At 45.6% G+C, this 24,762-nt stretch overlaps 1 protein-coding gene across 4 annotated transcripts in view; it reads left to right on the top strand.

Annotated features, from left to right (window-relative positions):
* CCDC106 (coiled-coil domain containing 106) overlaps positions 1-24,284 on the top strand; it is a 215,804-nt gene extending 191,520 nt beyond the window's left edge. For all 4 annotated transcript variants that reach the window (XM_085616587.1, XM_085616585.1, XM_085616584.1 and 1 more), the window contains one exon: positions 22,634-24,284. In XM_085616587.1, coding sequence (XP_085472713.1) covers positions 22,634-22,950 — 317 coding nt within the window. In that variant the 3' untranslated portion in view covers positions 22,951-24,284. The remainder of the gene's footprint in view (positions 1-22,633) is intronic.
* The last annotated feature ends 478 nt before the right edge of the window (positions 24,285-24,762 follow it).

Here is a 24,762-nt window from a genome sequence, read left to right as displayed (position 1 = left end):
CAGGAATTTGACACCAGCCTTTCTATGTTTCAGCTGCCCTGCAGCACACAGAGTTCCTGGAATATGTACTCTGGTAGGAGCTTCCAGAAAACTCCACTCCTTCACCAGTCTTCAACTCAGAATCAGGTGCCAAGCGATACCTATACCTCTTCGTATGTGGCAAGTATAGACCAGGTCCATAGATATCAAGCTTGGTAAGCCCATGCAAGTTGCATGCAGCACATACAACTCAGGGCCACTGAAATATGCCATGTGCAATCCTGCATCCGACCACCCCCCCCCCATGATTTCTTATGCTTAGTAGCAGGCTTGGTTGCAGGAAAATGTATCACTGCTGCCGAAGATGTTCTTTACCATTTAGGTCACCTCGTGACACACACAAGATATATTTTAAGCTAGGAACACTTTTATGCTTGGATTTGAGCCCATACTTTTTTTAGTAACTTCTATTTGTTTATTGCCTTTACAACTCCAATCAAGAAGTATATATCAGAATACACATACCTTCTTAAATGTGGAAACAGAGCTGCAAGGGTGTGAGGAAACAAGAACTCAGCCAGTTACAACTTGTCCAGATAACATTACACAATATTGGTCCCATATGTTACAATACCCCCAGTTCATTCAGAGTTTCCACTGGCATACCAGTCCTGACTTTTCCATTTGCTCCAGCTCGGGAATAACCCCCAACCACTTCTATGGCCCCCATAACCCATCCACCAGTCCCCATTCAGGGAAGCTCTAGGTGCAAGTATTAGCGTCTACTCGCTACTTGCCAGTATACTCACAGATTTTAGCTCAATCTTAACAGTGTTTCTGCTGTTCAAGGGGACCTAGGATCAGATGGGTCCGTCAGGGCATGTATGAGGTCTGACCACTCAGCCAAATCATCCGCTAGTTCCTGATCGCTTCTGACTTTTTGCATGCATACTTCCTCTCCCCACTCCAAGACATCCTGGACCCAGGCCTCCTTCTAAGGCGCCAGCGGGCTAGTCCAATAGATTGCAATGCGTTGCTACGCTATTGTGCCCAGGAGAAATAATTTATTTCATTCATTTCAGCATCCCTACCATTGGCAGGGCTCCCAATATAGATTATTTAAGAGTAGGTGTCCTTCCCCTAGCAATGTATGTGCCAATGTGTTGGGTCACCTTGTCCCAGAAAGTGTATGTAGAATGGGGTAGTGCCAAACTGTTTATTAAAAGTCCGCCTTCAAGTATACGCACCTACCACAGTTTGGGGAGGCAGTGGGGTAAATTCTCAGCTGAACAGACGGGGTGTAATAGGTCGTATAAATATAGTTATTCTGCACCAAATTAAACAGTGCATCAGTCCACGCTGTCTTTGCATCCCTCACAGTCCCTCATCCACTCTTTCTCAGTGAGTTCCAGCTTTAGATGTGTATGCCACTGGTCCTGCACTGTCAATGTTTGCGTTGGTTTATCCGCTCGCAGTGAGTGAAATGTATGGGAAATGAGGCAGTTCACCCAGGTAAGGCCAGCAGCATCGTCAATGTATGTGAGTATAGCGGTGCCACCGGAAAGGACGGCCATTCCTTTTTTAGGTCTCGCCTGATCCAACGCATTCGCTGGTCTGGCCGAGACATTTAGTGTATGGGTTTTTCAAGTGCTGCCTGTGGCCTAAAGCTTGCGTGCACGTGAGCGTGCACGCGCGTAGCCGCCATGTGTCTTACCTCCGCCATGCTTGATCGCGACCGCGATCACTCCTGATCCAGCGCATGCGCTGGTCTGGCCGAGACATTTAGTGTACGGGTTTTTCAAGTGCTGCCTGTGGCCTAAAGCTTGTGTGCATGTGAGCGTGCACGCGCGCAGCCGCCATGTGTCTTACCTCTGCCGTGCTTGACCGCGATCACTTTCACTTTCGCGGGCTGCTATGCAGTGAAGAACCCTCACACCAAAATGCTTAAAAATCTTATCAGCCATTTTAGGCTTTAAGCTTTGGTCGGCAAATAATTAATGGCCTCATGTTTCAGGGCTATGTTTAGCTGGTATATTGAAATAACATATAGCCAGATCAGGCTTCTTGCATATGTATCCCCATATTTCAATACAATGTGATATATGTTGAAGTTTCCACTCAATCGCGCAGGCGAAACCTATTTTTTTCTGCTTGTTTCTTTTTAATTACCACTCCAACATGGAGAAACAGATTAAACATAAAAACCGCCGGCACCATGCATGTGTGCGCCTACAAAATTATTTGGGTGCCTGCTTTATCAGCTTTTATTCAATTCTTCTTTAGCCATGCTTCACAGCAACTGGGAACTCTGTACAGCATCGCTGAAAACCATTGGCAAGGCCAATTGGTCTGAATAACGAGCACATTGATTGACAATGGTTTTTAAAAATTATTTATGCTCCCCCTTGGGACGCTCAGCAACATCAAAGGCAAACCTTCTTTTATTTCGTTTATGCTTCTTCTAAGGGTCGCTTCTGCGTTCTCAGATGACAGTGCCACGGTATGAGCCACGTCAACATTCTGTCCCCTCTACTTCTCATGGTAGGATATTAGCTAGCACATTCCAAAACCCCAGAGGACCCGCCCACCCCCACTTCTCGTCTCATCTAATATTGCTAACTTGCGGTTAGATCTGCTGTTCTATGCCTTCCGGTGCACTACAGTACAGTAGCGATAGTACATGGAGCTTGACGATCACTGATTGCTTGAATTAGTGGGGAGTATTAAAGGAGAGCTATATTTTGCAAATCTTGAAGCGTAAGGAGGAACATTTTAAAATAGAAGGATATAAGTGTTTCTTGTCAAATGCATGAAAAGCTGTATTTCTAATATGTAGCTAGCGAAAAGAATAATGCTAAATGTGTTTGTTGCTTCTGTCTTCAAGCAAAAACAGCTCATGCGCTGTGTCTCGGGAAGAAAAGAGAACAAGCATTGGCATAGCCAATAGGTCTCGCTTTTGGGGCCATATAAGTATTCAGTTATGCAGCACAATATCCTTGGCGCAACAACATCAACTGTTGCATGGCTAAACACTTATAAGGTCCCAAAAGCAAGACCTATTGGCTATGCCAATGCTTGTTTGCCCTCTGTGCTAACTTGGTGTACTTAAGGAACTTCCCCGGTTCAACCCCAAAAATCTTCTGCGCTACTTCAAGATTTGAGCCCATGCTTACTACTAAATTACTAATACTAAAAGCGATAATGCATGTCCTAGACTGCATAAGATTGGAGGTTAAGACAAGTGGCCTGGTTAAATGTTTTGTACAAGAGATGTGACAATCTGGTAAGCATGCTTTACTCCTTTCCATTCCGCGCAAGAGAAGCTTGCTAATTGTGCTGCACCTTTTTGTGTGAGCAGAACTTGCACATCATGGGTTATCACAATGATCTGCCCTTCATGGCACCAACCTACAAATAATTTCAGTCATTCTCAAGCTCATGCCAGTGGACAACATACATTCCCGCCCCCCCAATAGCATCAAGGTGCAATCAGCAGGGGCCACAAATGGGACTGTGAAAGGACCAGTAAATTGACAAGCTCAGCTGGCCCTCAGATGCTTTTCCCTATGTACAAGGTGCACATAGGCAGCACAGTGATGTTTACTGTAGCAGGTGAATTTGCTCTGCTGTCAGGATCATGGCATACCAGTGCTTGAAATGGAAGTATATTGGTTCAGTTTTTCATTATGGCAGAGTACATGTTTGCTACTGAGAAATGCCAGCACTTTCCCATTAAAAGGTATTGCGATATAATAATAATAACAATAATGCGATGACGCAAACACAGCGCGGTTTGGTGGGCATGATCATTCGCACTGTTGCGCCTCTGGAGTTGATTTCTTCCACCTTGCATGGACTTGCCCTCGATTAACGTTTTTTGAGACAAGTTATTTAGAGAACTGAATGCCATGGCAGAGTTGACACGGAGTCTAGACCCCATGCTGGCTCTTCTGGGCTCAAAGGCTGTACAGAAATTCGTTGGCTTGGGATTTTTACTGGGCAAATGCAGGGTGGCCATGTGTTGGGGCAAGGTTAGAACTCCCACTATATCACACTGAAACAAAGACCTAGTAGCTTGTCACAGCCAGATAGACTTCTATGGAGATCTCTTGCAGAGAAAGTCTCAGCCCAGAGATATGTGGAACCCCTTGAGACAATATCTAAATAGCAGGGAAGTGAAGCAATGGGACGATGGCTCACACTAGTCTCCCTATTCCCCAATCTGAACAGCTGTCTCTCTCACTGACCCACCTACGTGTGGATGAAGATTTGCATGTTTCAGTCCTCAGGATAAATTGTGTGCACTAAATGTTATTTGGTATATCCTGTCCTATGCTGCGCAGTCATTTGCTGCCGTTTTGGTTGTGTGAAAAATAAAAGTAAAAAAAAAAATTGCCGACATCCTGTGCTTTAAGCATGCTATGACCTACACCACACACTCTTGGTGTGGTGAGGGTGCTTGACTTTTTTCTGCTGCCGTTGTTGATGCCTCGGGGCAGTGCTGTGCCATACCCCTGGCTCACCGGACCCAACTGCTAATGGCAGCTGCCGGCGGCCCCACCGGTTGATGCACGCCCCCTACATTGCGAAGAGGAACAGATTCATTGGTGGGACCCAGGCGGAGCTTACATCCCCAGGGTGATATCCCCTGCGGGCTGAGCGTGAGGTTGGATTGGCTGGAGGCGGGCAGTGAACTGGCATGGCTGACGAGTGCACTGGGGTGCTTGGAGTAGGAGCAGCGCAGCTTCAGCCTGATTAACTGTGGACTTGCTCCCACTGTGCCGTCTCCATCCACAAGCCTGATTAGGTGCTTTGCTCCCGGTTGGGGCCCGGAGGACTGTTAGCGCTGCCGCCACACTTGGGGACTGCTTAATTTTTTAGCTACGGTGGCAGTAAGAACAGGCAAAGACTCGGCCTGACTGCAGCCATTGAGATTAAAGGCCTTGTGGACTCCAATTTGGACTACTCCTTTGAAGCTGGTGCATGCTATACACAGCGACATAGGTGGGTCAGTGTTCAAGAACTCTTTGATAGCAGTTGTGCCACCCGGGGCCTTTTTGGACAGCCTGGCAAAACGATCTGAAACTTGGCTGCATGTGCCGTCCTGTTGGGGACTGGCGGCCCAAGGTTTACCATTTTGTGGTGGCAGTAGGACTGCAAGAGAGATTGGAGTGGCCCCCCCATCCTCTCAAAGTAGGGTGATGAAGGAGAAGAAAAAGGGCAAGGGCACCACTGAGCAGGGATGCTTAGATAAATTTACAAGGCCTCACTTGGAACCGACACCCCCACCCCCACCCCCAAAGGATAAGGCCATGGGAAAGATGGTAGCGTCCCTGGGGAACACCCTGATTCCACAGACATAATATTGCAGGCCATTGCTGCGTCCCTGGAAGGGCAAATAGGTTCAGTGTGTTCGGAGGTCACCTTGCTCCGCTAAGATCTGAAAAACTTAGCAGGCCTGGATTTGGAGGCAGAAACAAGACTCTTCTTACTGGGAAACTTAGTCAAATCTCTAATCGCCAAGGTACAAAAATTAAAAGCCACAAACCTTGAGCTGTGCTCGAGAGTGGAGGGTGCAGAGGGGCTATAGTGCCGTAATATCTTAAGCCTGGTAGGATTTTCAGAAAGTGTGGAGGGGAACACTCCAGAGCACTTCCTGGAACAATGGTTGGGCAATCTCCTCCCCTTGGACAAGCTGGCTTCCTATTTCATAATTGAGTGATGCCATAGGGCCTTGGACCAGCGAGCCCCCACCTGGTGATCCCCTACCCTCGGACCTCATAGCTTGATTCTCAAACTACACAGATAGGGAAGTGATTCTACAATTCACTAGGGCACAGAGGGAGATACTTTATGAAACTAAAAAAACCTTAATTTTCGCGAATTGTACTCTATTGGTGCAGCAAAGAAGCAGAACATTTAACCCACAGATTATACTGCTGGTGATGGGTATCAGATATACGTTATTGTTCCAGGCTAAATTGAAAGTAATCTACAATAACCAATCTCTTATTTTTGAGAATCCAGAGGACGCATGGTCATGGGTAGAGTAGCACCCACAACACCTGCATAAACAGTTTAAGCAAGCACTGGACTCCGATGGTCGTGCAAGTTGGAGGAGCACTAGAACTTGCAGACATAGGAGTAGTAGGAGACATCGCCTAAGGGGCCCTCAACGGCCTTCACAATCCGAATGTCTCAATCTCCAAACGGCCTCCGCAAATGTGACGTCAGATTGGGACAGTCTGACATGGATGGTGCCTCCCCCCCTCTTGGCCCCCCCGGAGACCGGCGAGAGGCAGCTGAGGTACAGAAATGGGACCCTGCTTACAGAAATTCTAGTGTTCTGTTTACTCTTCGGCATTGCATTAAGGCATCAGGAATAAACTCAACAGGCTAATCTAACAAAGGGATTGGTGGAAACTAGACTCTGTTGCACTATCCCCCCACTTTTTCCCTGGTATCTGAAGCAATGTTGACTGTGTACTGGGTTCCTGCTAACCAGGTCCCAGTACCACTGTACCTTCCCTAAACTGCACCATTGTTCCACAATTGGCACCCCTTTAGGATCCCTGTAAGTGGTACATCTGGTACCTAGGGCCTTGGAACTAAAGAGGGTCCCTTAAGGCTGCAGCATGAATTGTCACCCTAAGGCGCTCCTCACCAAGCTCATGCAAACTGCCATTACAGCCTGTGTGTCTTGGTGCATAGAAAAATGAAGAGTCGACATGGCATACACCCCTGTGTGCCATGCTTGCAAAACACGGCATGTAGTATAGGTAGGTAACCCCTACAGCAGGCCTTTCCGCCCTAAGGCAGGGTGCACTAGACCCATGTGTGGGCATACCTGCAGGAGTGGATGTGTCCCTGTGATATCTAAGTTCACCCTTAGATAACACCAATGCACAGGGAAGCCATACCAAGTACATGGAGTAGTTACTCATCATTCCGAGCTTCCCAGCTAAACTGTACCCCAAGGTGTTTGGTGCCAAACACCTCGTCTTAATAAACTTACACTGATGCCCATGCTGGATTTCTTAATAAATACACCCTGAGGCCACCTTAGAGAAAACCTACATATCCCTACTGTGTTCACTGACTGGTCTCAACCAGCCAAGCACCCTAGACAAGTTTCTGACCCCCTGAGGTGAGAGCCTTTGCTCTCGGAGGTCAGGAACAAAGCCTGCTCTGGGCAGAGGTGTCTACACCTCCTCTAAGCAGGAACTGCATTCCAGAGCAGGAAGCTTCAGAGGCCCTGCCGTCTTTGTTACACGACCCAGGTCTCTCCAGATAGTGGAGATGCCCACCCCCCTGTCCTGATTTTTTTTTTTTTAAAACAGACTTTATTAGGTCACAAAACAAAATGCAGTCAATCCCCTTCCCCCGTACTCCGCCCTCCAGCCAAATCAGAACGTGGTGCAGTGACCAGTCCACCAAACTGATCACAACTGTACAACATTCACCCCAACAGCGTCTATGCTACGAGGTAGTTCATCCACAGGAGTAATCCACAATGAATGTGCGATAAAACCAATATGCCCCCCGCCCCATCCCCCAGCAACCCCCAACGTAACCCCCCCCACCAACCCACCAAGCATGTCGCCAGTATCTATCATAATTACATGTGCATCAAAGCCTCACCTACCACTCGTCGGATCCGCCTCCCAGCTATCCCAGCAGAGAGTGCCTCAAGAGCATAGGGGGAAGCCTGTTACAGGGTGCTCACGGAACCGGGGCCCCATCATCCTCCACCGGATCTCCCCCATCTCCCACAGCCAAGCGCTTGAACAATTCCAGGAGCGCCAACCATGCCCGGGCCCATTTGTGCGATCTTTCATTTTCACTACGTCTAGCCAGACACAATCTATAAGTCCCCTCACTTCCAGCCCATTTCTCCATCTCCCTAGACCACCGCAAGAAATTAGGTCCCTGCCTCGCCTTCCAATGGGAAGTAATCTCCCGCTTGGCCAGTTCCCCCCCCCCCCCCCTGTCCTGATCCCCCTTTTTGGCAGCAAGACCGATGGGAAACTTAGTAAGATTAGGAGATGTGCCCACATCAAGCCAGCACCACCCCTAAGGTGGACTAGGTGATGTGGACCCCACTTTTCATATTCCTCCATCTTGTTTTGGACTGAATTGGCATTCTAGGGTCAGGGTTATGCCCACTTCCCATAAGAAGTGGTCATATAGAGGGTGTAGATATTCTAAAGGTAGGCAGCCCATTGGCTACTACCTGTCACTCCCCTAAACGCCCTAAATTGAGTATTTAGGTGGCACCCCTGAACCCAGGAATTCCGATTTGATGGATCAAGAGAAGAAGGATGAAGAAGAGTCACTGCCTCATGAGAACAGGATAAGAGCTGAGAACTTTTGGTGTGAGACCCTTGCTTGCTGGCAATTCACTTGGCAGTCATGACAGAGTGACTCGTCCTTCAAGATGGAGAACTACCAAAGCCTTGGGTAGCCTGCCAGCACTTCGAAAATTGCCTAGAGTCTTCCTTGGAGTAGAGGAGCTACTCCCTTGCAGTCTGCAGGCACCAACAAGCAGAGTCCGGTCCACTAACTTGCAGCTCCCCATCCCGACCGACGCCGCAGATGGCTAGGAGAAGATACTCATGCTCTGGAAGGTCAGATCTGTCCCCCCACTGAGTGTGAAGACACCAGGACGAGCCAGAGGCATGCAGTACCTACCACCAGGGTACCAGTCGCCATGCACCAAACACCAACAGTGAAAATCCAGCCTGGATTCCCACTGCACCATGACTGAGCAGCCATCGAGGGACATCAGCAGCACTAAGACCTACTTTGTGACTCCCAGCTGTCCTGATTTTTGCTCCTGCCAGCTGTTTGCTTCAAACTGCAAGTAGCATCTTCACGCACCAGCCGTACTAACTCTGCACCTTAGCTGCCCAGCCTGGGTTCCAAAGAACCGGCTATGTCCCCTTGCTCCAAGACCCATTGTGACCTAAACCCCCGTTTCGAAGCTCTCAGACTTGTGCCCCTGGGCAGCCTATTTCCAGGTGACCCGGCTGCACCGTAGCATGCCTAGCTACAACATAACCACCACCCTACTCCTTGTAAAACCCGGGGAGTTCCCGAAGAACTACTGGTAGTACTTTGGACCTTGGCCCACTACAAATCCAAAGCGAGGGACTTTAACTTTGTGATATACCCCTCCGTAGATACCAGTAACCCTGCCCCTTTCCACAAGAGGAACATGTGTGAGATAGTGGGCAGCCTCACTGGGGTTTATAACCATGTGGCACAGGATGCAACCAAGACATAGACAATATACACACTATTGCCACTCTCACAAATCGCTTTCCAGGAAAGACTATTTATTTCTCCCAGTCACTGATGCATGCAGATTACACTTGTCGCAAGTTTTAACACGGGGTCTGTCGGATCATGCCCCAGTGGAGTTAACGATGGCCTCCACACCGCCAGAACAGCGAAGTATTTGGCATCTTAATAGCTGGTGTTTATTGGATACTAGCCTTACAGAACTCCTGCGAGAGATGCCCCAGTGGAATAGATGACGGGGTGACTTGGAGACACTTAGATCTTTGTAGGACCCGGTTAAAGAAGAAATTGTTTGGAGAAGGCCGAACTGCTCGATTGAGGACCTTAGGTAAGGTCTACGACTTGGGGGACAAATCAGGGAAGTTATTGTACTGGCTGGCTAACAAACGCAGTGTATCCTGGCTGGAATCCCATATTGACCCTCTCAGTGGTCTCTTGATCTTTTCAGCAGTTGACATTGCAATGGCAATCGCACAACACTAGGGAACTGTACGCCTATCTGGCGCCCCCACCTCCAACTTCAGGGGTGCATATTTGGTGATAAGGGATTCCATGCAGGAGTTGTACTTGTCGGTGGTCTTGTTAATATCAAGATGAGGTGTAATTGAAGTTAGGGTAGAGAGAGCCATGATGGACACGGCTTTTGTGTCAAGGTTGGATGTGTCCCTGAACCATATTTTCTCTTTCTTAGGTTGCCCCAAAACTTAGGTATAAGAGCAGGATAGGGATAACGGTTTCTGCATGTGGTCGGACCAGTCGACTGGAATGTGGTCATATTTCTGTAGGTTGGGGTAATTGGAGATTATCAGGTTCAGAATGGCACCTTTGTGTTGTGTGGGTTTATGGCAGTGTTGTTGGAGATCACTGTTTTGAGAAAGGAGGTAAAGGTTTCCACATAGCTGTTACCCTCGCCTCCCCCGTAGATGTTGAGGTCACCAAGGAAGATAGTGTTGTCCAAGGTGATAAGTTGAGAGATGAAGAGATTCATGCATTCCTCAATGAAAGTGTTGTTTTGACCCAGTGGATGTTAATCACATTCAATCCGATGATGGAGGTAGTGCATGTAGACATTTCGGCTGACATGCATCTGAAAGACTGAAAATGAGTCATGTGTCTCAGGGAGCTTCTGTGGATGACTGTGAGACCTCCACCTTACCTATTTTCCTGGTTGCGATGCAATATGGAGTATTTGGGAGGAACTAAAAGGTCTAGATCATGGTTAAAAAAGTAATTGAGCCATATTTCGGTGAGGAACAGGATGTCGAGATTACGGGCCAAGATAGAGTCCGATATCTAGAAACAGTGTTTGAATGCAGACCGACAATTGTGTAGAATGCAGTTTATAAAGAAGCTGGGGCGGCTCCTCCCTTATGATGGAGGAGCATCACCCCTCTGCTGAAAGCCAGCAGAGGCAAACAAGACAAATAAAATGATAATAAAACAATTTTATTAACATTTTATTTTTCGTCCTGCAGGCTGCAAGCCGAGCTGATGGAGGGGCAGACCATCCATGCTGACGCTGCAGCACTAGGGAGGAGCTGGGAGTGGTAGGCACTGCTAAGTGCGCATGCCGGTTTGCTCGGCCGTATCAGCCAGCCAAACCGTCATGCGTACTTAGCCTTCCTCCAACCTGAGCAGTGTTGTACAGCTGGGTGGAGAGCCAACACAGGCTCCCAGACTCTGTCTGAGCGCTGAACTATGGTGCTCAGACCAACCCCAGCGCTTCTCTCATGCTGGGAATGCTATTCCCAGCATGATAGCAGCACTGGGATCAGGGCCGGACTGGCTACCGGGCTTTCCTTAATAAACAATGCAAAACAAATGTTTTAAAAAGTAGGCTTTAAAGCTATTTGTTTTGCTTGTTCATTTGGAAGTGCCTGCAGCTCCCCAGCAATAAAATAGTCCCCTCTGCAGTGAACCTGGACCCCACCCTGCCACCCCAGCACAAAATGCCCGGTAGCCAGTCCGGCCCTGACTGGGATTGGCATTTGGGAGCCTGCGCAATGTGCAGCAGTTCCTGGACATTCGGAAGGCAAGGACTTGGAGCAAGGAGGCAGCTGTCGGAGCGGCAGGTAAGTGTAATTGTATTTATTTTCAATTTTCTCTTCCATGATGTTTTATATTTGTATTCCCCCTAGCCCCTAACTCACCACTGCTCAATGCGAGCGGCCGCTACTTTAAAGAAGCTGTTGACCTTCTGACTTGGCAGTTCAGGGAGGGAAGTTGGGATGGGTATTGACTTAAGAGGGGATTATCGTGCACTGGGCTGGTGTGTGTGAGTTTGGCTGCGGTCTAAAATGATGGTGGAAATCAGGCAGCCCACTGCTGGAAGAGAGGAGGAGGGGGTAGCGGTGGGGGACTTATTGGATTGCAAGAGAGTCCGGGGTGAGAGGGGTTGTCTGGGTGGATCAGAAGGGTAGGAGAATGAGTGCGGGTGTTAGGGATGAATGGAGAATAGGAGCGTGGAGGATTGTCGGAGGGCTTGAGGTTGAGATAAATAAAGTTGACTGTGACCAGGATTGTGTCGTTGGCTTGGAACATTTTTCATATTGTTGAAGATGGACATATAAAGATTATCTGATAGGCCAAAGGGGGGAAAAGGATTTGAGTTTGCGTTCAAAGGGGATGTTCCAGTGAGAGGTGAATGGGAGAAAACTGCGTAAGGGCCTGATCCATAAGTCAGTCTTGTGTGTGCAAAGGAGGAGGTCGGTTTTGAGGGCGCCTTTGCATTGGCAATGGTATTGGTCTGTGAAGTGGGTTTCCGGGAAGACTCTTAATGTCCTGTATTTTAGGTTTTTCTTTGCGTATTTGGAAAGATTGTTGGGGGGGGGGGTAACTGATCTTAAAAGCATGGTGCCAGATCTGGAAAGGCGCAGTGGAGGGGAGCTGGGGGCAACAGGCGTCACCGTCATGTTGGAGGCTGATACTGGATGGTAAGTTATAGGAATGACCTAGACGACCATTGCTAGAGTAAAGATGGGTGTTGTGCGGTCATCCGCAGCTTTGTGAAGCACACTGCATTCTTAGGTTACAGAGAGATCTAGTTTTTACTTTTCGAAAAACGAAAGATGGGGCTAGGATTAGAATCCCAATGTCATCGATATGTTGAGCTGGTGAGATTTGGACCATTTTCTAAAGTTAGTTGGACATGTTTTGTTGGGTCAGTGGGCTAGGGGCTAAGCCTAACAGGATGGCCTCTGCAATTTGTAATTCTCCAGAAGATGACATCATAGCCATTTCAAGATGGCCTCTACTTTGGGGAGGAATGAAGTCCTCTTTCCATTGCAGTACTTTTCAAGGGGCGTTACTAGTATGAAATTGACATTGGTAGAGGATGACTTTGCCCTTTTAAAGATGGCTTCCATTTTGAGGGAGATCGTAGACCTCTTTCTTTTTCTGAAAAATGAATGGATCTTGAGGAGCTTTCCCCCAGGGTGTTGTCCTTGAATGAATATGTTGGGCCCTGCTCTCAAGGCTCTTGCTGCAGCCATAAAAGTAGTTTCTAAAATGACCTCAAATTGTTAGCATGTTGTAAGTTTGTGTTGATCCTAGACTTGGCTTGCTCAGAAAATACTTTTAGGGATGTAGGTAGATGACCTACTGAAATTATAGCCAAAACTTGCTCCAGTGAGGTGTTTCCTCCACTAACAGAACAAGCATTTACAATGCAATGGTCTCGGCAATATTATAGGTAGAGCTATTGGTATTGCTCATTATTTTTTTATCATTTTTGTATCCCTAAATAAATGGCATTGTCATTTCTATTGGCATTAGCTTTTTTTTGCATATGTGATACCTATTGCATTAGCAGAGAGAGAGTGAGGTAGTGAGATAGAGAGAGAGAGTGAGGTAGTGAGAGAGAGTGAGGTAGATAGAGAGTGAGGTAGTGAGATAGAGAGCGAGGTAGATAGAGAGTGAGGTAGTGAGATAGAGAGAGTGAGGTAGTGAAAGAGTGAGGTAGTGAGGGAGAGGGGTGTTGTGAGGTAGTGATATATAAGCATAGAGTGATGTTGTGATGTAGAGAGATAGAGAGAGAGGTAGTGAAAGAGAGAGTGAAAGTGAGTTAGTGAGATAGAAAGAGTGAGGTAGTGGGATAGAGAGTGATTGAGGTAGTGAGTGATAGAGAGTGAAGTTGTGAGGTTGTGAACTAGAGAGTGAGGTAGTGTTGTTTTGAGAGAGAGAAGTTGTGAGATAGTGAGATAGAGTGGACTCCTCCTTTCACCTGAGCCTTTAACTGTCTTCTAATGGCACTACCCTCCGTTACTTCATGGCCTACCTCTCCCCTCTTCATTCCGTCACTCCTTTCACCAGAGTCTCTCGGTTTCTCAGCCTGTCCCTCTTTTCATCCCAGCCTTTTAGTCCCTCCATCTTATCCATTCAGTCTCCCTATGCGGCTCTTCCACCAGTACTTCATAGCAGTCTCTTCTCTCTACTTGTCACACTGTCCCTCATTTAGGCTCGCTCTTTTTATTGCCCATTAACTTGTTCTCCAGCGTCGCAAGCTCATACCATACCAATAGCACTATGCAAATATATATACTCTACTGCAAATACAAAAGCACAAGTAAAAAATATTGTCCTTTTTAATGCCAATTGCTCCAAGTTTAATAAATGCGAGACCTATTGCCTTGTAAATGCTTGTTTTGTTAGTCGCTGGGAGATCAATCGCCATCTCTGGCCTCATACACCCCCTTTGAGCTCGTCTAGCTACTGGAGAACTGTGGCAGTGAGAAGTGCTACACTCATGCTGCATCTTAAACAGTTGCGTATTTAAACTGTTAAGTGTCAACACACTGGTCAATAACCAGTCAAATTTCTTTGAATTTTTTTTGCATCTTTTAATAGTGCCAACTCTACCCGGCGGTATTGGAGCGCTTTACATGAGCACCAGTTACGTTACAAAAGAACACATTAATTATTTGGTAGGCACGGGGAGATTAGGTGCTCTGCCCAGAATCACAGGATGTTGAGCCTGCGCCGGGGCAAGAACCCAGTTTCCCATCTCCAAAGATGGCAGCTCTAGCCGTAAGGCTCAACTCTGAAACTACACAGGTCCTGTGGTGTTTATTAAGAAGCCCTACACTTAAAGGTCTCAGAACACGGCATCCATCTTGTTCTTAAGTCACACTCCCAGGCTGGCAGTGGACAGTTAAATTAGTTGCGTTCTGCTACATATGTGTTATTTTCTTTAATTGTGTTTAATTATAATTTAACTTGACAAAGTGCTTTCTTTATTTTTCTGTTATGCTGTTTTAGATAGCACAGCCATTACCCAACAAAGGTAAGGATTTACCAACAATTTGTGCTCGTGCAGAGTCAACACTGTTTTGACCAGCTCTCGCGAGTTGCTATATTGTGTAGTAAATGGGCTCTACATTTTGCATCCAGTTCGCTCCGCGAGCGACCACACACAGCTTCAGTAGATCCGCCCCCTTCAGCGCGCTATACCTCGCATTTGTAAACGAGAAGTCAATCCTGTATTGACAACAGAAGCATTCGATCACATTTACCATTATTACAAAGGTAATAATCGAGGTGTTCTTGCTTTCCAGCCCTTTTGGATCTAGCCGATTCGCATTCAGTACTTTATCAAAGTATTTGAAGGTCAAGACATACAAACACGAGAGGGATTTGCAATCAAACTTTTTTTTTTGTTTTTAATTCCACGCTCCGTATATGAATTTCCCCATCTAAGCGCTGTAACTGACAAATGTTAACCAATATAATGAAAACCCATTTGAGGCTGTTTTGTTGTGATTGTAACTTGTGTCCCTTAGAAACGCTGCACACCTATTGCTCAGCTGTGTTACCGCACGAGCCCGGAGGCTATCTGCACGTGGGCGCCTCTCACCACGAGCCGCACTCCGGGAGTGGGGAGGGCCCCCAGCCCCCTTTATGTGAGAACCACGCCCGCCGGATCTGCAATTATGGAGCTCCCTTAACAGAATTACGACGTGAAGAAATGAATTGGAGAGACATTTTTATCTTTTATGCTACCGTCTCCGTCTGCTTACCGACTGACTCACTTTCTTAATGCGCTCTAGCCGCAGCTGCATCACGAATCTCCACTGGGCCCCATTGAAACCCGGCCTGCTCCTTTCGGCCTTATGAAACTGTAGGGGAAACCCATTCTCTGCGCTGAAAGGGTATCCTTTTGCCGTTGATGTAGCGCATATTTCACCTGACAATATTGCAGTACTTGGGCGCGGGGTCGGTTTTGTTTGCCGGCCCTCGAGGGCTGCTCTGCCTTTCACTTTATTCGCTTTACTTTTCCCGGTCCAATAAGTGGAACCGTGAGACTCCGTGCAAACACTGCCTGACACAGGGGCGAGTTTCGCGGGTAGTAGGCACAACTGAGGCAAAGAAAAACCATATAGAATCAAAATACAATTTAACAAAACTACGATACTCGAGAGGGATGGAAATACAGGCAGACAGGGGTAACGGAAGGAGAGGCAAGGCAGGGGGCAGAGAAAGAGCAACGGGGAGTGAAAAAAGAACAATACCGGCGGCGCTGGCCAATAACGTCATCTCACTGAAGGCAGTCCTAAAACAAGGGAATCACTATGAAGGAGCAGATTCTCTATACCACCAGCACAACAACACGGCGCGGACGGATGGATCCTCACGGCCAGACGACAGCAAAAAAATGGCGGCTGGAAGCTTCGTAACTTTTTCGGATTCGGGGGCGTGTTCCTGCTGTTCTAAAAGGGCGTGGCTAAAAAGTGGAAAGAACAGCAAGGAACACGCCCCCGAATCTGAAAAAGACGGAGCCTATTTGGAGGGACGGCTCTCTCCTCCAATGGCGGGCCTCCGTTTAGGAAGCCAGCCAATGGAGGAGAAGCAAAAAGAGAGGCGGGCTAAATAGCCACTCTAGTTAACATTAAATCTTCCGACTTCCGGTTCTGCCTTCGGCAGACCGGTAGTCCTCGACCTAAAAAGCAGTCCTGTGGACTTAATTACAACAGTGTTTTCAGATATGCTTAGCAGTTCACAACTTGGAAGAGAGAATTAACACAGCTCAAAATCTCTAGCGAGGTTAAAAGAACTCCTTCACCTCACTGCACTAGAAACACCCCACGTGCACCAACTACTTCCGACTATGGCAATGACTATATATTTGGGGAGATGATTGCCCTCATATTCCTTTCAAAGATTGAGAGTTTATAGGATTTTAGGAGCATTCCAATATAAAATCACACTGATCGTCTGAGAGTGGCCCATTTCTGCAAAGAACTGGAAGCTTGAAGAGTTATACCTGCTAAAAGAATGGAAGGGACAGGCATCATCAAGTAGTGCTTTTCTGAGACTGCAGCCTGTGCATATTCTCTGATGTATTTCTATTGCTATCCTAACTAAATTTTAATAGCTTGTTTGTGGCTTTTTTTGTTTAGGAAGAGCATGCTGTTTGGATCACTAGAGAGTTCATAAAGAAAAAGAACTATCCCCTAATTGCTTTTGCGTGCTTATTTGCTTTACTTTGTTGCCATGGTAAAGTGTGTTCTTAAAGATGCAACGAAAATACAGACCCTTTCTCAAAAGCATATATTATGCAATATATAAGTGTGTATATCTTTTAATTTTCAGACTCCTTTTCTGAGGGTACAGCTTATCTCTGATAATGCAATTTGTATAGAAGAGCCCTCCTCCCAGCTTCCATATTGTTGTAGCACAAGATGTTGATGCATTATGGAATTAGCTCCTCTGTATAGTTGGGGGCAACACACAGAGACTCCCAACTATTATTAATCACTGCTCCTGAGCCAGACCTATTGACTTTGTCAGTGCTTGTGTCTAAATTTGTATCAAAGCTAAAGAAATTAGTTTGCATTGCTCCTTTAATCCTATTGTGGCTGACGCTGAGCCAGATATTGAAATATGTTTCAATGCAATAGCAGAGATCCAGAGTGCCCCCTGTCAGGTGTTGAGTAATCCACACTGTTTTAGGTCGAGTCTAGGCAGCGCACGCAGGCTCTCAATATGATGTATTCAATCTGTGGACTTACAGCCTGCCTCCAGCTTCTGATGGGATTTTGTCAGTGTCCTTTAAAAACGTTGCTTCTAATTGGATAAGGGTTCCTGCTTGTCCCACCTTTTTTCTCAATTGTTGACTCCCATGGATTACCCCCAGGACTTGTCCTCTTCACTTGTTGTTATTGAATGTCCTGTCTTTGGAACTTTTATTTTACAATGTCACCCAGCCCTTCCCACTTGGCACGGCACCCAATTCATGGCAAACACTGCTCTCAAGTGTTTGTTGTGGCATACGCGCTCTTCGCGCCATGCTCTTTTAATTTGCACATACTTATGCTTTTTGGAGCACTTCCTACCTAGCGCGGCACCCGATTCACGACCACCGCGATTATGTGGTGGCATTTGTTCAGCTTCGGCGCCCATCGTTGCTCACAGCTATTCCTACCACACATCCCATTGCTGCTTGTCTTCTAAAACAGTAGCAATGTAGCGAAAACATCTGTTTTGTTGCGTTGTTAAACACTACAGGTCCCTCAAAAGCTTGATGGCGGGGTAGATCGAAAGGGAAGTATAGTAGATACCGTGGGAGAAAAGCATAACCCTGATACATGACGTCTTATCCAAAACCTATGGAGATGCTGTTTTGCTTTTTAATATGTCTTCAAATAGAATTTTTTTGAAATGGCAAGAAGCTCAAATCAAACAATATTGTAACAGTTTTTAGTTTGGCAGTTAATTGTCAATGTATTGCTTAATTTACCTGTTAGTTTCATGTTGCACCTTTTGTTCTACTAAAGGGTTTGATGTTAACTCCCTCACGTGTTTTACAAATATCGCGCTTGGAGGAGACATTTTCTTTCATTATTTATATACTGCATCAGTTCGCCATGCTTTACATGCAGACCCTTATCCTTTCTACCCTGCTGGCTGGTAGTGTGTTCATTTTATTGTTGTTGCAGTTTTTATATGTAGTGCAAACTTTTCCCTAAGTTATTGGAGCACTTTACATGAGCACCAGTTACTTTACACAAGAACACATTCATATTTGGTAAGCACGGGGAGATTAAGTGATTTGCCCAGACTCACAGGATGTTGAGCCGACGCTGAGGCTAGTCCTGCCTCTTGCTCACTTCCTCTTCTGACCATTATAAACAATGGAGTAACCCGATTAAGTCCTTGGACCTGGGTATTGATTGATACAGAGAACAATGGTCCTTGACCAATAATTCAAGAGGAACTTATTTTGTTTAACACAATAATCAGTTTAAACATTTCAGAGCTAGCAAATGTCAGCTCACAGTTTATATTCAACGATTTGGATTTGCAAAAATATAGAAGATGTGCAACAACCAATTTACAAAACAATTAATATTTATTCAATTGATAAAAGACACAACCTGGTTCAGAAAAATGGAGAGGGTCGTAAAAGGAAGAAAGGTTGTTCCAAGGGGAATGTGTAAAGGAGTGCTTAAGGGTGTCAAAAAATTCAAAGTATAGGGGGACATAGAGTTTTAAAGACTGTACATAGAACTGATACTGAATAAACAGTTTGTTGTAGCCTGGCCAATCAAAAGATAAAGTTTGGCAATTCACATAAAAAACCAGAAGATTTTTTCTTGGTTGGAATGGGGGTGACAGGAAATTGTATTCCAGGTACACATGGGGGGATTTCGTCGACGTTTCGATCCAACTTGACTGTAAAGAAGGGTAATTTAAACCTCAGCCATGCGGATCTTCCTCACGACAGGGGTTGGGAGGGGGCGACCCACATCAACCCTGTTAGGCGCCTGAAGCGTCCAGGGGGTGAGGCATCAACTATATTCTGTATATGACCTCAATCTAAGTTGTGAATCCTCACTTATTGAGGTTGTGGTGGGAATGGCATCAGTACCCGCAATAATGTCGCGCTGAGCGCGCACAGGCAGCGGATCTGGTCACTAAATTGGTTAGGGCCACAGCCTAATGAATAGAGCTTGTGGTGCTTCAAAAAACCAGCTTCCTCACTCCAAGACAGTCGCAGCCTCTTCTGAACACAGAAAAGCCTTGAGAATTGCACTGCGTACTGCCAGGCTTCCTAGCAGGTGAGTGCTGATAATTCTTAAGGGTGCAGGGTGAGTCAGTATTGTCATCGGGGGTGCACAAGGCTTCTGTGAAGCATGGAGATGGGTGCAAAGTGCACGCGTATAAAGTGTTGCGAACTACTCATAATGGCATGAATTGCCGGTTAAGATTTACAGGGTGGGCGTGAATGAGCACTTCCCACTGCTTTGAAATTTAATCAAATACAAATAGATTTCCTGTGTCGATATCGCCATGTGCAACTCTACGTTACTTTGTAGGAGCCACTTGGGGAGATGTTATACATGAAATGAATAACGCCAAGACTTAAACCTGCTTCCCCAGTTCCAAAGTCCTCAGCTCATGCTATTATTCCACACTATCTCTCACAATCAGCTTTTGTGTAAGTTGTGTCAGTTTCCCTCATTTAGCTACCCTCCCTCCAGGCGCCCACCCTTAACCCCTCCCTACCTTTTGTTTTCCTGAGCACCCCAACCGTGTACTCAACGCAGTGCAAGTGAAAGCACGAAAATGGGGAACTGCTTTCGTTTGCTACAGGAAATTACGGAGGGGCATTTGTTACACATGCAATTTGTTGAGGGGTTTTGTTTGGGAAATAGAATAAAAAAAGAATTATTCACTCAACCCCCCGTCTCCTCAGCTCCCTCATAACGGAATTCAAGTCGGGTGACTTATACAGCCGTGAAGATTACAACATTCCCCAGCTGAGCGTCCGTACATTCCAAAAACAAAAACGCTTTTTTTTCAGCGTGGCTCTTCAGGGGATGCTCTCAGAACACTCAGAGGCTGCCTGCCCCTGGTGCTCACTCCATCCCTCTTCGCTCTCCTGCTCCAGACTGGCACGGCCTGAAGTGAAATGCGGCTCTGGCTGCAGCCTTTGTTCTCTTTCATGTGCCACCCTAGACCAATAGCAGGAGCAGAGTCTTCCCTGCAAGAGATTTAATCTCAATTGGGTGTTAATGAGGTGTCAATCTGGCTCCCTGGTGGGGGAAGGCAGCTCTTTTGCGCTCACCTCTGTCTTGGAAACACGAGAGGAGGACAACACTTAATTAAAGGAACATTAGGGGGACTGTGACACGGACTCTACCCAGAATCTGTATTTTTCGTTTTCTTTTTGGGAATGATTTTGTATGTTTGCTTAAAGGGACTTACTTCTGCAAGCTTCCCTTAGCAGCCCCTACACCACTACAAGCTACCTGACACTACCCCCAATGACGCGAGCTTCCATGTGTCACTCACTTCTGCAAGCTTCCCTTGAATGCCCCTACACCACTGCAAGCTACTTGACACTACTCCCAATGACGCGAGCTTCCATGTGTTCCTCACTTCTGCAAGCTTCCCTTGAATGCCCCTACACCACTGCAAGCTACCTGACACTACTCCCAATGACGCGAGCTTCCATGTGTTCCTCACTTCTGCAAGCTTCCGTTGAATGCCCCAACACCACTGCAAGCTACCTGACACTACTCCCAATGACGCGAGCTTCCATGTGTTCCTCACTTCTGCAAGCTTCCCTTGAATGCCCCTACACCACTGCAAGCTACCTGACATTACTCCCAATGATGCGAGCTTCCATGTGTTCCTCACTTCTGCAAGCTTCCCTTGAATGCCCCTACACCATCACCTGAGCATCCATACGTTCCAAATTCGGCTTGATATCACATTTCACATATTCAGAAATTAGGCTATGCCAATGCATGTTTTCTTTGTAAACTAGTACTTGCAAACTACAACTTTAAGAGGTACTCTAACCTGACATTAAGCAACTCGCTTTCAGTGTAAATCAGTAGAAACAATGGGACTGTATTGCGAATAACATAATGAGCTTACGTATGCATTTTTATGCAACTGTTATCAATGCATCGTCTCATGCTGCACTGGGCTGCTTCGGACCTTGGTGACAAGAATATAGAATGAAGTGAGGGGCTCATGAATGATTTAGATGGGCAAGGCCTGGCTAACGAGGCAATAAATGGGACTTTTGGAATTGTTTAAACAATGAATTGAAATGTTGTTGAAGGCGTTACTACACTGCTGCTAAGCAATATTGGAAAGAATGAAAAGGTTTTCAAGAAGAAAGCTTACCTCTCCCTGGAGGACCTCGGTCGCATCATCTGCATTAGCCACCCTGGAATAAATAGCTCAGATTCAGCTGGTGATTTAACACCAAAAAATCTTGAAAATCAAGTGTTGCTCCGCATCATCAATTCTTCAGACACAAAAGGGATATTGTGCTGCACTTGTCTGAACGTGTTGTAGAAGAGAAGGAAACACAGACTGGTGCACTTTTAAAGTAGTAGTGGTGCAGACTCCAGCTGGTGCCACCATTTGTATTTTTACAGTGCAGTCAAGTGGGCTTTACAAAACCTTAACATCATGAAACAGTGGGCCTTGTATGCAGCTAAAAGAAGGACATCCATAGAGGGGCAACTGGAAGTATTGTCTTGGATATACCATGGAGCTGTCAGACTGGCCTTGTACGCTGGATCTCCAGTGGCAGTGCAGAATCCTGCTGTTACATTTGCGACTGTATGTCCTTTCTCCTCTCCAGCACAAAATGACACAAAATCTTGGATGCAATGGGCTGTTGATATTTCCAAGAATTCTAGTTCGAAATTAGGAAGGAGACTATATAAAGCTGTATTATACAGTAGTGCCAATTTGAAAATGTATACTGGGTTATTATAGTTAGCTCATGCAGACACGTTGAACAGGTGGACTAGGCTTAATTAAGTTTACAAATTGTAAGATTGTAACATTCTACACTGTCTACCATTTGTTAATCCCATAAGGATTTTGGCCTTCAGGGTAATATGTGCAGCTCTGATTGAGCAGAGAATGAATTGTGAGATTCTAGGGGAATATCAAGGGGATAGTATTCTGTGCTGAATTGTAGCACTGTGTTCAGAAATTAACATTCATACAGGGATGGATGACATGAAGCTACCTGGTTTGTACCATGGCTTTAGTTTGAGTGTAAGCAATTAACAGTCTATTTGTGCACCAGCTGAATAAGTATTTTCAAGAGTAACATTTGGATTTTGAAGCTTATATCTTATTTTTTGCTCTTGTTCATCTTTTTGCATTCATGTTTAGCTTTCTACCAATATTTCACTCATAACTTTTTTGTCATGTTCCTACTAGCCATTTATTCCTCTTTTTTATACACTTCTTTTCATTCCCCTTCCCTCTCATTTACACTTGTGCTTCCTCCTTGTGCTTGACTTTATATTTCCTTGTGTTTTTTTTTATATGCTACTCCCTCACTTTTTTCTGACCCCTGCTACCTCCGTTACAGTGAAAGATGCAGACGGTGTCCTGTGCCGCTACAAGAAGATACTCGCTACCTTCCAAAAGTTGCAGAGCATGAGCCGAGCATTTGAGCACCATCGTGTAGACCGCAACACTGTCGCCCTCACTACACCCATTGCAGAGTTGCTGATCGTAGCACCTGAAAAACTGGCAGAAGTTGGTGAATTTGATTCCAGTAAGGAGCGTCTCTTGGAGTATTCTCGGCGGTGCTTCTTGGCCTTGGATGAAGAGACTCTCGAGAAGGTCCAAGCACTAAAGAAAAGCAAACTGCTGCTGCCCATCACCTACCGCTTCAAGCGGTGATCACTTCAATAGATGCCTCCAGTTTAAGCCTCTGCAAAAGTTTCTTTCTCCACATAATTCTCTAGTCTTTGGGCATGTCTTTTCACGTTTTTCTTTGGCAGGGATAGTAACCCAACATTTCATTACACCACCAGCCTCCAATTCTCTGACTTGGAATGAGAAATACATCTTTGTGATGACCGCTATATTGATATAAGATATAAGTGTACTCCTTTATTTCTTACCTACATTATGTTCCCTGATGTAAATCTGGTAAGAAGCGGTCAGGTCATCTGTGGGCAGCTGTTCTCTGACCTGTCTCTAGTCTGATGTGCTTTTGGAATCGAGGAAATATCACAGCTCAAGGTCACTCAGGATATCTTGCTTTTAAACTGCTGTTGGTGCTCTTAAGGTACCAGACCCATTTATGCAACTTTTTGTGATTTGTGAGATTTGAAAAGGTGTTGGTTCCATTAAAGTTGTTTTAAGATTAACATCAGCAGTTGGTGGCAAGGAAACATTTATAGTCTGCTGCTTCTGTTTTCTGTATCTCTTTGAGTAGGATTGCAATGCTTTTGGTGTTGTGTTAGTACCCAAACTCATGGCATCGCGTTTATAAAGTATGCATGTACCTGGGCACACTGCCTCACTGTCTTCACACACCTTAGCAGGGATCAGACATGTAGTGAGGTAGGACAATCTTACTCATGCCTGGTATTGGAAACTCTGATATCCTGCAAAACTCACCATATGTGATATTTACTGAAATTTACAAGAATGATGAAGTTATTTATGAATAGAAAATTACATTTCAACCTCTGTTTCATAGCTAAATTCCTATGCTGAGGTATATGTATGTGAATAATTTAACCAAATAATCAGACTGCATCGAATATTCTTTTAGACACTTAACTGATTTCTTTGTACAGTATCCACATATTTTTATACAATGAACGTTGACAATCAGCATCATTTAAGTCAATTCAATTTAGCGCATTTTTTCAGGATGTTATTAGATAATGTATTATTGATTTTCAAGAGAAAGCACATTTTCCCTCTGTTCAGAAGATCTATATTCCTAGCATCTTATTTATGCATACAGGTGTAAAACTCCCTTAAGAACAGGTTGTACCATAACCATGTTTGTGTACTATTCATAGATTGGAATATCTCTGTCCCCACTACCCATGGTTACTATCATGCAATTTCACCAATCATGGATGAGAACAGGAAATGGAAAGAGACCTCCGATCTAACACAAAAGTATGCCATGCATTTTCAATTGTATATATTTGTTTCTATATTGTATTGATATAAGATGATTTATGTAAAAATAAATCTAGTGTTGTACATTTTACCACTCAGATTTGTGTTGCAGTCTTAGTAAAAGGCTGGTCCTAGGACCGGACCCTATTCTGCCAAGGTGACTGCGGTGGTTTGTAGCAGGTGGTCTCAGTGGACAGCAATGTTCTGGTTGGTGATGCTGCTTCACTCCAACTGTGATCCTTACATGACTTCAAGCATACTGTAGCAGATTTGGTCTCCTGTGTCACTGCATTAACTGGAGTAACAGGAAAAAGGTGACAACCTGATGAGTCCATGCAAGGGTTAGATGGGACCTAAATGCAGCCGTGGAAAAAAAAATTATATTAGCCCTATATTGCATTCAGTGAGCAAGCATAGCATACCTGTCTGGTTGTCCCTGTGAAGATTTGTTGGCTTTCCCAACAATATGTGTTTACTTTGCAAAAACGAATCGGTTTTATACGCAGTTTTGAGGGGGAACACAAAACATCTTAATGCTATAGGGTCTGACAGTTCCCAGGAGTGTTA

The sequence above is a fragment of the Triturus cristatus genome, chromosome 7, assembly GCF_964204655.1.
Source record: "Triturus cristatus chromosome 7, aTriCri1.1, whole genome shotgun sequence".
Classification (NCBI taxonomy): domain Eukaryota; kingdom Metazoa; phylum Chordata; class Amphibia; order Caudata; family Salamandridae; genus Triturus; species Triturus cristatus.
The sequence above is the reverse complement of the archived record's forward strand: the minus strand, read 5'-3'. Positions and strand labels throughout refer to the sequence as shown.